A 14,435-nucleotide genomic window follows, 5' to 3' on the forward strand; every position below is an offset into this window, starting at 1 on the left:
AAATCAGAGAGAAACTACTTCATCATAATAAAAAGATATTAAAAGAAGTAAAGGAAAAAAAGAAATGTTGAATGAGTTAAATAATACAAATAAAATAGATTGAAGTGTAAAATAACATTATAAAATAATAAAATACAACGATATTAAGACATTGTAAAATTGTTTAGTTAAAGGCACTAGTGGATGAAATAAAAATTATGTTTGCAGACAAAATGTTTGGGGGCAATATTTATATTACTCATGCTTGGATTTCATTTAGATGCATGACTTATATCAAACCGAGTTACACAAGATACACTCGCTTCAAAGAAGGAATCAATGTAAATGTTTAGTTATATTTCACAACTGTCATTAAATAACGGGCTTTTGTTAAATATAAAATAATAAATAAATCTCGTACTCCTGAGTGGCCGCTCGATTTATCTGTGATCTCTGAATCATCTACTCAGCCTTTCAAGGAAGGTTAATCGACCGCGGAGCTGCAGGATCGACCATAGGGACGCAGGGGTCTTATTTTCAGCCACAATGGTTTTCAACCGGTTTTTACTTAGAGCTGCTCTCGACAGCAGAGGTGAGTTGATATAATAATCATGATCGCATGGTTGCAGTTTTCCTAAGAGTGTGTGTTCTATCTCACTGTTCACTCCGCCGACGTCGTTGTTGTTATATCTAAGCCTGACCTTAGCTTAGCATTCCTGTAGCATTGCAGTCAAACAGGCCACTTTGCTCCTCAGAGTTGTGGATAACTCGTACCCATTGTGATTTAATATGGAACAACAGTCAGGCCAATCACATGGGTCTCCAGTTTCACAGTGGTTCATTCATATCACGTCTTACTGATGTATTATGATGTTCCCCTTCATGACTATGTCATGTACTGACAATGCATAAGCATTATATTGATATATCTATTGAAGCTTTACTATTGTTCTATTGATGGAAATGTTATGGCGATAATTATTGATACGGTTTTATTGCCCATCACTATCCAATATATGTAGACTATGAATATTTTCATTATAGTCTGTGCGATATTCATGCTGTTGTGGTGTTCTTTTTCAGTTGGATGCAGGTCCATGTTCACGAGCAGCAAGCCGGACACTGTCAACCCCAACTGGCTGCGAGTTGGACTTGCCATTGGAAGTTCGGTTTTCCTTTGGGGCCTGGTAAATGATAACATATACTCAGCTATACACCTGATATACTAATTCCAGGAATCTCTGTTTGTCTGTATCAGGATCACATATCTCCAGAACCATTTATCTTAATAACACTTAGCATGTGTATTTTGAATGGCCTGAGGAAGTGCAATAAGCAATTTTAGAGTGATTTCGACATGCGTTACATTGAAGCGAACAGCGCTTGAAAGCAGCGGCGGCTCAGACTCATCAATATTAGCGATATGGCCGATCACTACAACAATAGGTGCGCTTATGACAACAACTGATTCCGATTCTTTCGGAAGATTCACTGAACTGTGAATAAACATGTGAACAGCCCTTTGTGCTGCAGCAGTGGTTTCAGGGTTCTGCGGATTTAATTCAGTCACTTTCAAACTTTCTGAACCAAAGCTGCAACCAGCATTGCGACAGACCAGGCACCGCAATGTACTAGACATATTAATTGCAGAGCTCAATGCATTATGTTTTCCAGGGTTTCTCTCAGTCTACTCTGTCCATACATCAAACATGCCATAATTTACCTATACATACCTAATAATTATACTTTTTTGATAATATACCTTTTTTGCTGAATCATACTACATAGAAGGCATGGTTTAGCACCCACTGTCTCTCAGAGCGTCTAGCATTATCTCACCCAGGAGAGGGCAGCAATGAACAGCAATCTTTAATCATTTTAAATGTGACTTTTAAACTGCAGTTGTGTAGCTGTTGAACTGCACTAGGTTATACTGAGATGTGTTCCTAATATATTGACCATCCCATTCATATGATTCAAGGTTGACAAAATATGAATATCCTTTTTTATAATCATGGGAATTATTGAATAGTGTGCAGATAATCAGGGGGTTTCGTTTATCATGTTGTTCTGAGCTGCACTGATAGAATAAGAGTCAGATCATTGACACTGTCAGGAATTCTGTCACAATGAAACAATCTTTGAGCTCAAATTAAGATGTTATAGTTAGGATGTATTTAGTTATTGTGATAAACCTCCCCTCTGTTTGTTAGAGGCTCTGTTTAAAAACCAGAGTGGAGACATTAAAAGTCTTGAACATCAAACCAATCAACTCAGCACTAAATATCTACTGCTTTTTAGATACTTTATGGAAACCAAAGGTCATACAGAAACTTAAAACACAGTGCAAGAAAATCACTTACGAATTATGGAGGTAAAAAGTAATCTGATTGGCCGGGAGCTGGGCTGTTGACAGTTTTCGGTCTGATCCTCTGATAATAAGCACTGGAGCAAGTTAGGTGTGGAGCACAAGTTACCGATGTAATGTAATCCTTTGACAAGTGAACCATAACCATGAATCCTGCCGCCTACTATAGGCCTCAAATGATCCTGAGAGAGTTTTGTAGCTGCAGCTCATTTTCTGGGGAATCTATGCTTTGACCAGAGGCAGCCATCCTTGCAACAACGTAATCCAAAATTTTGCAATGACGAAGCGAAGATGTAATCGTTACATTGATGTGGACCCCAGCCAAGAACAGCTTGACTTAGAGACACAATCAACACTGCATTTGCCTGTGTCCTCAACAATTCTCACATAAAGTTTGAATCAATCAGTGAGACAAGAGACAAAAAGACAGAGGCAGATGCCTCCATTTAGTCCTTTTTTAAATCTGCAACCACACTGAAGACAAACACTCAGTGATGTAGATCAGGAAGACGGTTAAGATTTGTGAATTATGATGGTAATATAAGTATGAATAATGATGTGTTGGAACCAGTTGAAACATTAAATTCCTTGTGGCTTTGTCTTCTACCTTCAGCTCTTCAGGCAGCACAGCACAGACGTGCATGAGTACAAAGTTAGAAATGGACTGGAATAACCCAACATGCTGGTATGTGAGCGCCTTATTATCTTGATCATAATACATTTATACTGCATAAATAATGCTTCTAGGTCTCATTCTTAAATCTGATGCATATATTGTCAAATAGTTTTATTCAAATTCTGTCTCCCAGTGTGAAAAGACAGTCTTTGGTGTATAAATGGATGAAGAAATAAAACGTGATACGTGATGTGTTTTTTTCCTATGCAGGGGCTCGTCGCGTCCTCTGGGATTCACCTGTTTCTCCACTTGTTTATTTTTCCACTGCTCCTGATTACTGTTCTCTGTAAAATAAAGATATATTAAGTCAAATGAGATAAGAGGCTTGATCATTGTGTTCACACAAACCCACAGTTGCTGGTATGTTACAAGTGATATGTATTATAAATGTCTGAGATACTTGTATTCCACTTTTTTTTTTTTTTCAAGTGTGGCTTAAATCAAATGTTATAGCTTTTGAAATATCATATCTCCTGCTGGAATATCACATCACCTCTTGTACAAGTTAAACTGAATACGGCTTATTGGCAGTTTAGGTTATAATTGTACATATTGATGCTGCTGTACACGTTAATACTTATTATTTTCTGTTCATTTGCACACACTATCCTCTTTCACCCCCCTGTCTCCCAATCAAGTTCTTACCTTGGTAACCTCCTCGCAACCCGACCACCTGCCCCCTTGACCTCATCCCATCTCACATTCTCCAGTCTATCGCTCCTGACCTTCTTCCTTTTCTCACCCATCTTATCAACACTTACCTGTCAACAGGCTGTTTCCCCCTCTCTGAAGGAGGCAAGAGTAAATCCTCTCCTAAAGAAACCCACCCTCGACCCATCTGAAGTAGAGAACTACAGACCTGTCTCTTTTCTTCCCTTTCTTTCCAAAACTCTCGAGCGAGCTATCTTTAATCACCTCTCCTCCTATCTTAACCACAATAATCTTCTTAACCCTCACCAGTCTGGTTTCAAGGCAGGCCACTCAACTGAGTTTTCCTTCCTTGCTGTCTCTGAGCAACTTCACATTGCTAGAGCAGCCTCTCTCCTCTGTCCTTATCCTTCTAGACCATTCTGCTGCATTTGACACAGTGAACCACCAGATCCTTATTCCCTCCCCTCAGGACCTGGGTATCTCAGGCTCTTCTATCCCTGCTCTCATCCTACCTTAATGACCGCACTTATCGGGTAACTTGGAGAGGATCTGTGTCTGAACCTTGTCCTCTCACTACTGGGGTCCCTCAAGGTTCTGTCCTGGGTCCTCTCGTCTTCTCTCTGTACACTTCCGCTCTCGGCTCTGTCATTCACTCACATGGCTTTTCCTACCATAGCTATGCTGATGACACCCAACTAATCCTGTCTTTTCCCCAATCTGAAACACAGGTAGCAGCACGAATCTCTGCCTGTCTGACTTGCATCTCTCAGTGAATGTCTGCCCACCACCTGAAAATTAACCTTGACAAGACGGAACTACTTTTCCTCCCAGGGAAAGACTCTCCCGCCCTTGACCTGACTATTAACTTTGACTCGACAGCCAAATCTCCCTTACTGCCAACATTATTGCAACAATACGTTCCTGTAGATTCATGCTGCACAACATCAGGAGAATACGAGCAGGTTCTGGTCCAGGCCCTGGTCATCTCACGCCTAGACTGTTGTAACTCCCCTCCTGGCAGGTATACGTGCTAGTGTCATCCGACCTCTGCAGCTCATTCAGAATGCAGCAGCTCAACTGGTTTTTAACCTACCGAAATTCACCCACACTACTCCGCTCCCTTCACTGGTTACCAGTGGCTGCCCATATCCGTTTCAAAACATTAGTACTTGTACACCGTGCTGTGAACAGATCGGGTCCAGTCTACATCCAGGACATGGTCAAACGTTACACACCAGCCCGCTCACTACACTCTGCTTCGGCCAATCGGCTTGTTGCTCCCTCACTGTGAGCTAAACACTCATCAAAATCACGACTGTTTGCTGTCACGGCTCCTAAATGGTGGAACGAGCTCCCCATGGACATCCGGACATCAGAAAGTTTACACATCTTCCGTCACAAACTAAAAACAAACTTTTTCTGACTATACCTTGAATAAAATTTTGAAACTAACCTGCTTTAATGTCACATCTGATGGAGGTAGACTAACAAGAAACATGGCCACCTTACAGGCTCAATGCCAAACTTGTCATTGTTTCAACCCCACACTGTCACTGAAGTTGCTCTCCTCTGAGAAACCAACCATTGCTTAAATTGCTAATGGTGTACACACAGGGTAATGTCAGAACATATTTAAAACTCTGTCATATTTTGAAAGAGAGAGAGAGAGAGAGAGAGAGAGAGAGAGAGAGAGAGAGAGAGAGAGAGAGAGAGAGACACTAAAAGTCCTGGACTGACTTCAAATTGTCTATTTGCTTATGGTTCCTAAATTAATGAAAAGACCCACATCTATTTCTGTGGCAGCCATAATAAAAGCTGTTTAATTCTCTACAAGGAAAATAGCTTAAATGCTGCCTATTCTATATCCTTAGGAATAGTGGAAATAGGAATAGGGAAAAAAATACAATCCTTACCAAAAGTAAAGGTGAAACGGCCCCTAACACAATTATATTCAGGCAGCAACATTTAAAGCGACACACAATAGAGTTGCACCAAAACAGACCCCCTGGACAGCTTCTCTCTGATCACCCGTGATCAGTTTACCAAAATAATCTCAGGTTCTAAACCAACAACCTGTATCTTAGATCCCATTCCTACCAAATTACTTAAAGAAATTCTGCCCCTAATTGATAGTTCGTTACTTAACATTGTCAATCTGTCATTATCATCAGGTTATGTACCACAGTCTTTTAAAATAGCTGTCATCAAACCCCTACTCAAAAAACCCACTCTAGAACCAGAGGTTTTAGCCAATTACAGGCCAATATCTAATCTCCCCTTCATTTCTAAAATCTTAGAAAAAGTTGTTGCCAATCAGCTGTGTGAGTTTCTCCGGGAAAATTATATATATGAAGACTTTCAATCGGGGTTTAGAGCCAATCATAGTACAGAGACAGCCTTTGCAAAAGTCACTAATGACCTTTTAATAGCCTCAGATCAGGGACTTGTGTCTGTCCTCGTTCTGTTAGATCTCAGTGCAGCATTCGACACAATTGACCATCAAATTTTATTACAAAGACTCAAACAGTTAATTAACATTAATGGAACCGCCCTTAACTGGTTTAAATCGTATTTTTCTGATCGCTCCCAATTTGTGCAAATTAATGATGAGTCATCTGTGCACACCAAAGTTAACCATGGGGTTCCACAGGGCTCTGTGCTCGGCCCAATTTTATTCTCATTATATATGCTTCCACTAGGAAACAATATCAGGACACACTCGGTAAATTTCCACTGCTATGCGGATGACACCCAGTTATATTTGTCAATAAAACCTGAACAAAGTAATCAATTAACTAAACTTCGAACATGTCTCAAGGACATAAAAACCTGGATGACCCGCAATTTTCTCTTATTAAACTCAGACAAAACAGAGGTTATAATACTTGGCCCCAAACACCTTAGAGATGCATTATCTAATGATATAGCTGCGCTAGACGACATTGCCCTTGCTTCCAATGAAACAGTCAGGAACTTGGGAGTGATCTTCGATCCTGATTTATCCTTTAATAGTCACTTAAAACAAATTTCTAGGACCGCTTTTTTCCACTTGCGAAATATTTCAAAAATTAGACATGTCCTTTCACAAAAAGATGCAGAAAAACTAGTCCACGCCTCTGTTACATCGAGACTGGACTATTGTAATTCATTATTATCTGGCTCCAGCAGTAAGTCGTTAAAGACTCTACAGCTTGTCCAAAATGCCGCAGCACGTGTCCTGACGAGAACAAAGAGAAGAGAGCACATTTCTCCAATATTAGCATCGCTACACTGGCTTCCAGTTAAATCTAGAATAGAATTTAAAATTCTCCTCCTCACCTTCAAGGCCCTTAATAATATAGCGCCTTTTTACCTTAAAGAGCTGTTAGTACCTTATAAACCCGCTAGAGCACTCCGCTCCCAGAATTCAAGCCTACTTGTCGTCCCTAAATTCTCTAAAAGTAGAGTAGGAGCCAGAGCTTTCAGCCATCAAGCCCCTCGGCTGTGGAATCATCTTCCACTTTCAGTTCGGGAGGCAGACACCATCTGTTCATTTAATAGTAGGCTCAAAACCTTCCTTTTTGATAAAGCTTATAGTTAGAGCTAATTAGTGCGCCAGAACGTTACTTGTTCTATTTTATGACACATGACACACGGAGCTTCTCTTTCCAGCTTCTCCTTCCTCTTCTCCATCCCTATCCCCCTTCCCCGGATTCTGAGTCATGTGGGCTGATCGTGGTGCTGGTGGCGGACCCTGTGTCGCGTTGGCATTGGGCACGGGCGGTGGACCAGGACCGCGGTGGTGGCTCGTGATGGGTCCTGGTGGGCGGCGTTGGACGGTGACTGAGGACTGGAGTGGCGTCTGGTCTGGATGGTGGATCGTGGTCTAGATGGTTGCTGAGCATGGACTGTGCTTGCAGCGGGACTGCTTGGCATGTCATGTTGGGGTTGTCCTTCGGGATGTCTACCCTCATCAAATGCTGCTAGAGACTTTGATTATTGATGATGTTCTCCTGCACGTGGCATCTATTGCACTTCTGTCCGTCCTGGGAGAGGGATCCCTCACATGTGGCTCTCTCTGAGGTTTCTACATATTTTTACCCTGTTAAAAGGGTTTTTAGTAGTTTTTCCTTACTCTTGCTGAGGGTTAAGGACAGAGGATGTCACACCCTGTTAAAGCCCTATGAGATGAATTGTAATTTGTGAATATGGGCTATACAAATAAAATTTGATTGATTGATTGATTGATTGGAAATTCTCACATGATTGTCTGAGCTCCATATCCACTATGAGTCATTTTAAAGGACCAGCATATTGAATTCATAATTTTTATTGAATCATCATCATAACATAATGCATTTATAAATATATTAAACATTTTCGGTTTGTTTTTATTTTCAACGACATTTTTTGTTTTTGTTATGTTTTTTTATCATACTTTCTTAGTAAGAGTGAATCATTAGTGGACAGGTACTCTGACACCTTTTTATGCAACAATTTGCTGTTATACGTGTTTTTTTATATGTGACTACAACTGCTTAACCAAGGGAATTACTATGTTACTTCCTGTCTGTGTCTTCTGCACCAGACCTCACCTGAAGGATTTGTTTGTTGTTGTGAACACGTCTGTGCAGAGAACCCCTCATGGCGTTGTGGATGTGAGAAAGGCAAACTCCAGACCAGGGGCAACCTGGGACAATAATTCAGCCCGGGTAATTGACTTATTTCCAGGAAACCCTTTTCACACAAAGCACCAAACCTCTAATTTTGTAGGCTTACCGTATTTGTTGATGTAACGGTTACCAGACTAGTTAAAACACACACACACACACACACACACACACACACACACACACACACACACACACACAGTAACTCACTGCTCTCATCTTTTCAATGACATTATTATTAACAAGTGCCATAAGAATCTCCATTGTTTTATACCTTGTATTACTGTATGTATATATATATGCATATTTATTTCATTCTTATTTATTCAATGTATTAACTCTTCTATGTATCAACTCTTTATTGTACCCTCGGCACCATTGAAAATGAGGGTCTTATCCCTCAATGTGTTTTCCGAGGTCTAAATAAAATATTCAATCAATCAATCAATCTGTGTTGGCACAACCAAAACAGTGATGATATATGATATTTCAGGTGCTTTTACTTTGGAATTCTACATCAGAATGTCCTGATATTGTGAGAGTGAGACTGTCTTTGTGAAGGGGAATTAGTCTGTGAAAGAAGGTAGTTTTCAATGACCTTTCTGATATTTTTTTCACCAAACTTACAGACCAAAAAGACCATCAGGCCACTGGGAAATGTCTCCCGATGTGCGCCAATGGTCAGGACCCAATTCTCAGGAGATTGTTGCGGGTGGAAATCAAAGGAGAGGAGTCGTCGTTCTCAAGTTGAAGTTAAGCAAGTTTATTCAGAGGTCACAGGTCAGGAAAACGCGGTGTCCAGCAACTGAACATGCATGGGTCTCTAGTTCTACGCAGGAGGCTGCACAGGAAGAAAGACGCTTAAACAGAGTGCGCACATAGATTATATCCTCTTGGAATATCGCATGATGAAGATGTCGTACGTGCACTCCGTTGTCGTGGTTACCAGAGGTGATAATGTTGCTGTATCAGTGCAGCTGCGTTAGTGTGCTATCTGGGAGAGATTGTGGGCCAAGGTCTACTCACTGTCTCTGTGCGAACTGAATCAGGGAGCTGGGATGTGTGATATAAAGTGTTGACTATGAGTAAAAGGTATAAGGAATATATGTGGTATATCAATATGAGTATGTATTATGTGTTTGGTGTATGTCAATATGTGTATGTGTTATGTGTTTGGTGTTTGGTGTATGTCAATAAATCCCCCTTTCCACACCTGATAGGTGTGGACATCACAGGGAAGGCAAAGGGCAGGAAAAAGGGGAATTATACAAAAAAATGAAACGTCAACTTATAGCTGTGATATAAGAATCACAGCTACTAAAACCAAAAAGGATTAAACTAACAATTGCATTTATAAAATTGTCAAAACCTAGCTGTGATTAAAAGAATCACAGCAATCAATCAAAAATTCAAAACTGACAATTATAGATAAATAATTGTCTAAACATAGCTGTGATTTAAAGGAATCACAGCAATCATATCTTATTTAATTAAAACACATGCATGATACTGTGGATTTAGAGAGAAAATGTAACACAAAAAGCAAAATCAACCTCTGACACTGTGGACTCTGTTAAATGCTCAAAAATGAATAGGAAAATAGAAAACATAAGGAAAAATAAAACTCCGGTGTCGGTTCGCAGGTCCCGCCGAGAGGATCTTTATCAGTGTGTGAGAGGGGGTGTGGTGTAGCTCTGAGAGGTTGCTAGCACTTCAGGCTGTATCAGTATTGTGTCTCCCAAGTTCTGTGTGCTTGCTTGGGGAACTGGAGCGCTTAATGCCAAAACATAGCTGTGATTAAAAGAATCACAGCCAGCAAAACAAAATTAATAAAAGTCAATAAAACAGCTTTTCAACAACCAAAGAGAAGAGCTTGATTTCCCTTCTCATCAAACCTGAGCATTGCAGAACAGATCAGCTGTTATTAAACTTTCACTGGGCTCATTTCATCGGAGCAGCAACTTCACCAGACTAAAAACAAAAAACATTGTTATCTCATTCTCACAAGGCCACAGTCGCGGATGAAACTTTTGTATGGGTGTAAGTGGCTTAAATATAATACAAACAGAGAAAGAGAAGGAAAAACTTTGCACATAAACTGTACTTAGAGATGGGCTTTAAAAGGACACCTTAATGTGATGTAGTGAATCACTCATCCTTGAATTTATATTACGAATCAATTAGTAACTTGTGGAGTATTAAAATGGTCTTTACTATTAGCCCTGCTGTGTCAGGTTAAAATAAAATAAGATATTAAATGATCTGATTTTATGTAGAAATTTGGAGGCCTAAACCGTTTCTCCTTTCCTCTAATGGATTGGATATATTTGAAAAATCTGAAACAACAAATTGCTACCAAATAGTGTAATTTTAACAATTTCTTTGGGAATTCTTTACTTCTGAATGAAGCAAATAAAAACAAACAGACATACAATCATACAACCACGTCTCTTTGTGATGTTTAACGCCAGTGGTAAGCTGTAAGGCTTCTGGCCCTCCCCCTTTTCATCCTGTGCTGTGCACGTCTTAATCTTGGGAGTAATTTTTACGACCAGAAGAAGCACAGGACTCCATGGCAGTCCAGGAGTAACACAGGCACAACTTATACCCTCTCCATTTTTCAAATTAGTTCTTATTTCAGCCAATGGGCGGGAAGTTGAAGGTGCTGGGGTACAATGTGTCAGGTGGTGCCAAGGAGCGCCTGATTTACCTTTGACCTGGGCCGAGTGTGAAGTAATTTCCTTCACCTCGTACGGTCCAGTCCACCTGGGTTCTGGCCACTTTCTTTTGTGAACCTTAACTCTTACCCAGTCACCGACTTTTACCTTTGGTCCTGCAGCTTCCTCCGGATCAGTCGCCAGGGCCCTGGAGACCTGATTGGAGAGAGCTACAGTAACAGCAGTTAAAACCTTCATATAACTTGACATTTCAATGTACATCCAGGGGTGGCACGTGACCTCCATCCCTGGGTGGACCAGGCATAACTCTGCCTGTCAACAGTTCATGTGGCGACAGGTGTGTCTTACCCCCTGGGGACGACCTCATTGTCATCAACACCAATGGCAGGGCTTCAACCCATGTCATTTTAGTGTCTGCACAAACCTTCGCAATTTTGGCTTTCAACGTTTGATCGGCTCTTTCTACAAGGCCTTGTGACTGTGGATGATACACTGAGCCAAACTTGTGGTGAATGCCCAAGGCAGCCTCTACCTCTCTTAGGTGTGTGTTGTTAAAGTGTGTGCCATTGTCTGAGCGGATGAACCGTGGAACCCCGTAACGGGGGATCAAGTCCTTCTGCTGCCACTTGATCACTGACTTTGCATCCTCCCGTCTGGGGAGGATGGCTTCAACCCTTCTAGAAAACCTACATACCATTACCAACATGTATCTCATTCCCTGCACTCTCATGTCTGCACCCATATCTGTACTGATGTCTTGGAAACAGACGGCAGGAACGGGATATGATCCCATGGGTGTTTGGAAAGGTTTTCTAGGATTGTGGTTCCCACAAATGGAACATTCGTCACAGAATAGATTGGAGATGCTCTCGAGATTTGGATGCCACTATAGGGCTGAAATTCTCTGGAAGGTTCTGAGTTTTCCTTCATGGGTGAGGCCATGTGCTTCTTTGAGCAACATGGCACAAAGTTCTGCCGAGGCAACGATGCATCCATCATGGGACCTCCAGAGGCCTTCTTTAGAATTCAAGGCCCCCTTTTGTCTCCATGTGGACCATTCATACGGCCCAGCTTTTTCCTGAATTTGGATGAGCGTGTCTTCAGTGAGTTCCGTGAACTGAGCTGGGCTGGGGGATGCCATGACCATCTGAGGCGGCGTGTAACCTCCTGCCTCCTTGGCAGCTTGGTCAGCTGCATTATTTCCAGCACTGATTCTGGTTTGGTTGGTGTCTTGTCCTTTGCACTTCATGACAGCCAGGCGTCTGGGCAGCAGAACTGCATTCAGGAGGCGTCTCATTGGAACTTGATGTCTGATCGGTTGATCACCGGTGGTCAGGAAGCCTCGTCTTATCCATGACGGGCCATCAAGCTGAACTGCACCATGTGCGTATGCAGAGTCAGTGTAGACATTTACAATTTGTCCTTGTCCCAACTCTAGGGCTCTTGTGAGGGCTGTGACTTCAGCTAACTGAGCTGAAGCTGGCTGGGGAATGATTGCAGCTTCCAAGGTGGTGTGACTTCCATCTGGGTGTTGCTGCACTACAGCATAGGCGGCCACATTGCCATCTTCTCCTTTGTAGCAGCAACCGTCCGTGTACAGCCAGGCATCAGCATTCAGAATGGGATCTGCACTCAGGTCTGGTCTGAGCTTGTTTTCCTTGATCGCAAGTTCTCCACACACATGGGGTGTACCACTGGCAATGTTGGAGGCCATGTTGTTGATGCTTGGAACAAAGGTTATGTGTGACTGAGTGCACTGGACCTGAAGTTTAGTCTTCCGGGCTGCACTGAAGGTGAACTCTTTGCTCTGGAGGAAAGCTGCAACTCCATGCGGGGTGTGAATCTGAGTTGGATGTCCCATGACGACATGGCTGGTTTTGTCAATGGCTTTCGCTACAGCTGCAACGTATCGGGCACACGAACTTTGTCCTGTCTCGACCGTGTCGAGTTTGGAGGAATGGTAAATGAGGACACATCGGTCTGTTGAACGCCTTTGGAATAATACTGCATTCACAACACCACCCATCTCTGAAACATCAAGATGAAATGGCTTGGTGTAGTCTGGTGTGGCCAGAGCAGCAGCCTGGGCCATGGCCTGTTTGAGGTTTGAGAATGCTGTGTCTGCCTCTATGTTCCATACTAGTGGGGCTGTGAGGTTTCTGTTTCCTGCTTCCCTCAGCAAATCCCTGAGAGGGGCAGTGAGTCCCGTGTAGTCTGGTATGTGAGTCCTGCTGTATCCTGTGAGTCCAAGGAAGGACAACATTTGAGAAACAATCATTGGCTTAGGATGGTGCAGTATAGTCTGTCTGTGGGCAGTGGACACTCCAAGTCCTTCTTTTGAGATCTGTCTTCCCAGAAACGTCACTTCTCGTCTTGTGCACTGCACTTTCTCCTTCTTTACCTTGTAGCCTTTCTCGGCCAGCAGGGTGAGAAGAGCATGGGTGGCATCTAGACAGATTGTGGCCGATGTGGCGGCCAACAGCAAGTCATCTACATACTGGATCAGCACTACTCCTTCTGGGAGCTCAAGCTGTTGCAGGTGATTTTTCAGCGCCTTGTTGAAAAGGCCAGGGGAACATCTGTAGCCTTGTGGCAGGCAGCTGTAAGTGTACTGTTGGTTGTTGTACGTGAATGCGAAGAACTGTTGGCAGGTCGGGTGTACTGGAATGCTGAAGAAGGCATTTGCCAGATCTATTACTGGGAAGTAGGTGAGACTTGGGTCCAGGTTGTTGAGCGAGACATGTGGGTCGAGAACTGGGTGCACATCTGGTATCGTTATCTGATTGATTGGTCTGAAGTCTTGCACCATCCTCCAGCCTTTCCCTCCAGCTTTAGGTACTGGCAAGATGGGGGTGTTGTAGGGAGAAGAGGTGGGGTAGATCACTCCAGTTTCCAGGAGCCCTTGGATTGTGGAGGCGATTCCTTCCAATTGGTCAGGTTTGAGTCTGTATTGGGGTCTGTACAGCGGTGGGTCATGGGGGTTACAGAGTCTGACCATGATGGGCTCGGTGTGGAGTCTTCCCACATCATAAGCAGAAGTGGTCCAAATCCTGGTGGGGACAGCGCTGAGCATCCGAGTTGTGTCTGGGTGATCGGTGCAGGACAAACCGTGATGTCTTGGTATGGGCAGGTGTTCTGGGAGTGTGGTTTCCATGGTGGCAGGGATGTTGAACTTCCACATGTCTTCAGTGGCGGCCTTGAGAACTTCTGGGTCTGTAGTGGCAATCCAGGTCAAACCTTGTGCTCTCTTCATCATGGGGCCTAGACTGCGAGCTTCATAGCCAAATCCCACAGTTAGTGTTACATGTGGAGCAGATTCTGTGAGCTGGTACCATTCTTCAGCAAAGTCATCCAGTTTAACCTCTGCAGCGACTCCTTCCTTGCCACACACTATACTTGAACATGTGATCTTGGGTTGTAGATGAGCCATGTTT

At 42.7% G+C, this 14,435-nt stretch overlaps 1 protein-coding gene across 1 annotated transcript; it reads left to right on the forward strand.

Moving 5' to 3' along the window:
• The first annotated feature begins 444 nt into the window (after positions 1-444).
• Positions 445-3,343, forward strand: ndufc1 (NADH:ubiquinone oxidoreductase subunit C1). The gene is made up of 4 exons (XM_053429000.1): positions 445-571; positions 1,063-1,166; positions 2,961-3,032; positions 3,234-3,343. The coding sequence occupies exons 1-3, from the start codon at positions 526-528 to the stop codon at positions 3,018-3,020; spliced, it is 210 nt and encodes a 69-aa protein (XP_053284975.1). The 5' UTR covers positions 445-525; the 3' UTR covers positions 3,021-3,032; positions 3,234-3,343.
• Positions 3,344-14,435: the final 11,092 nt, after the last annotated feature.

Source organism: Pleuronectes platessa, chromosome 8, assembly GCF_947347685.1.
Source record: "Pleuronectes platessa chromosome 8, fPlePla1.1, whole genome shotgun sequence".
NCBI lineage: Eukaryota > Metazoa > Chordata > Actinopteri > Pleuronectiformes > Pleuronectidae > Pleuronectes > Pleuronectes platessa.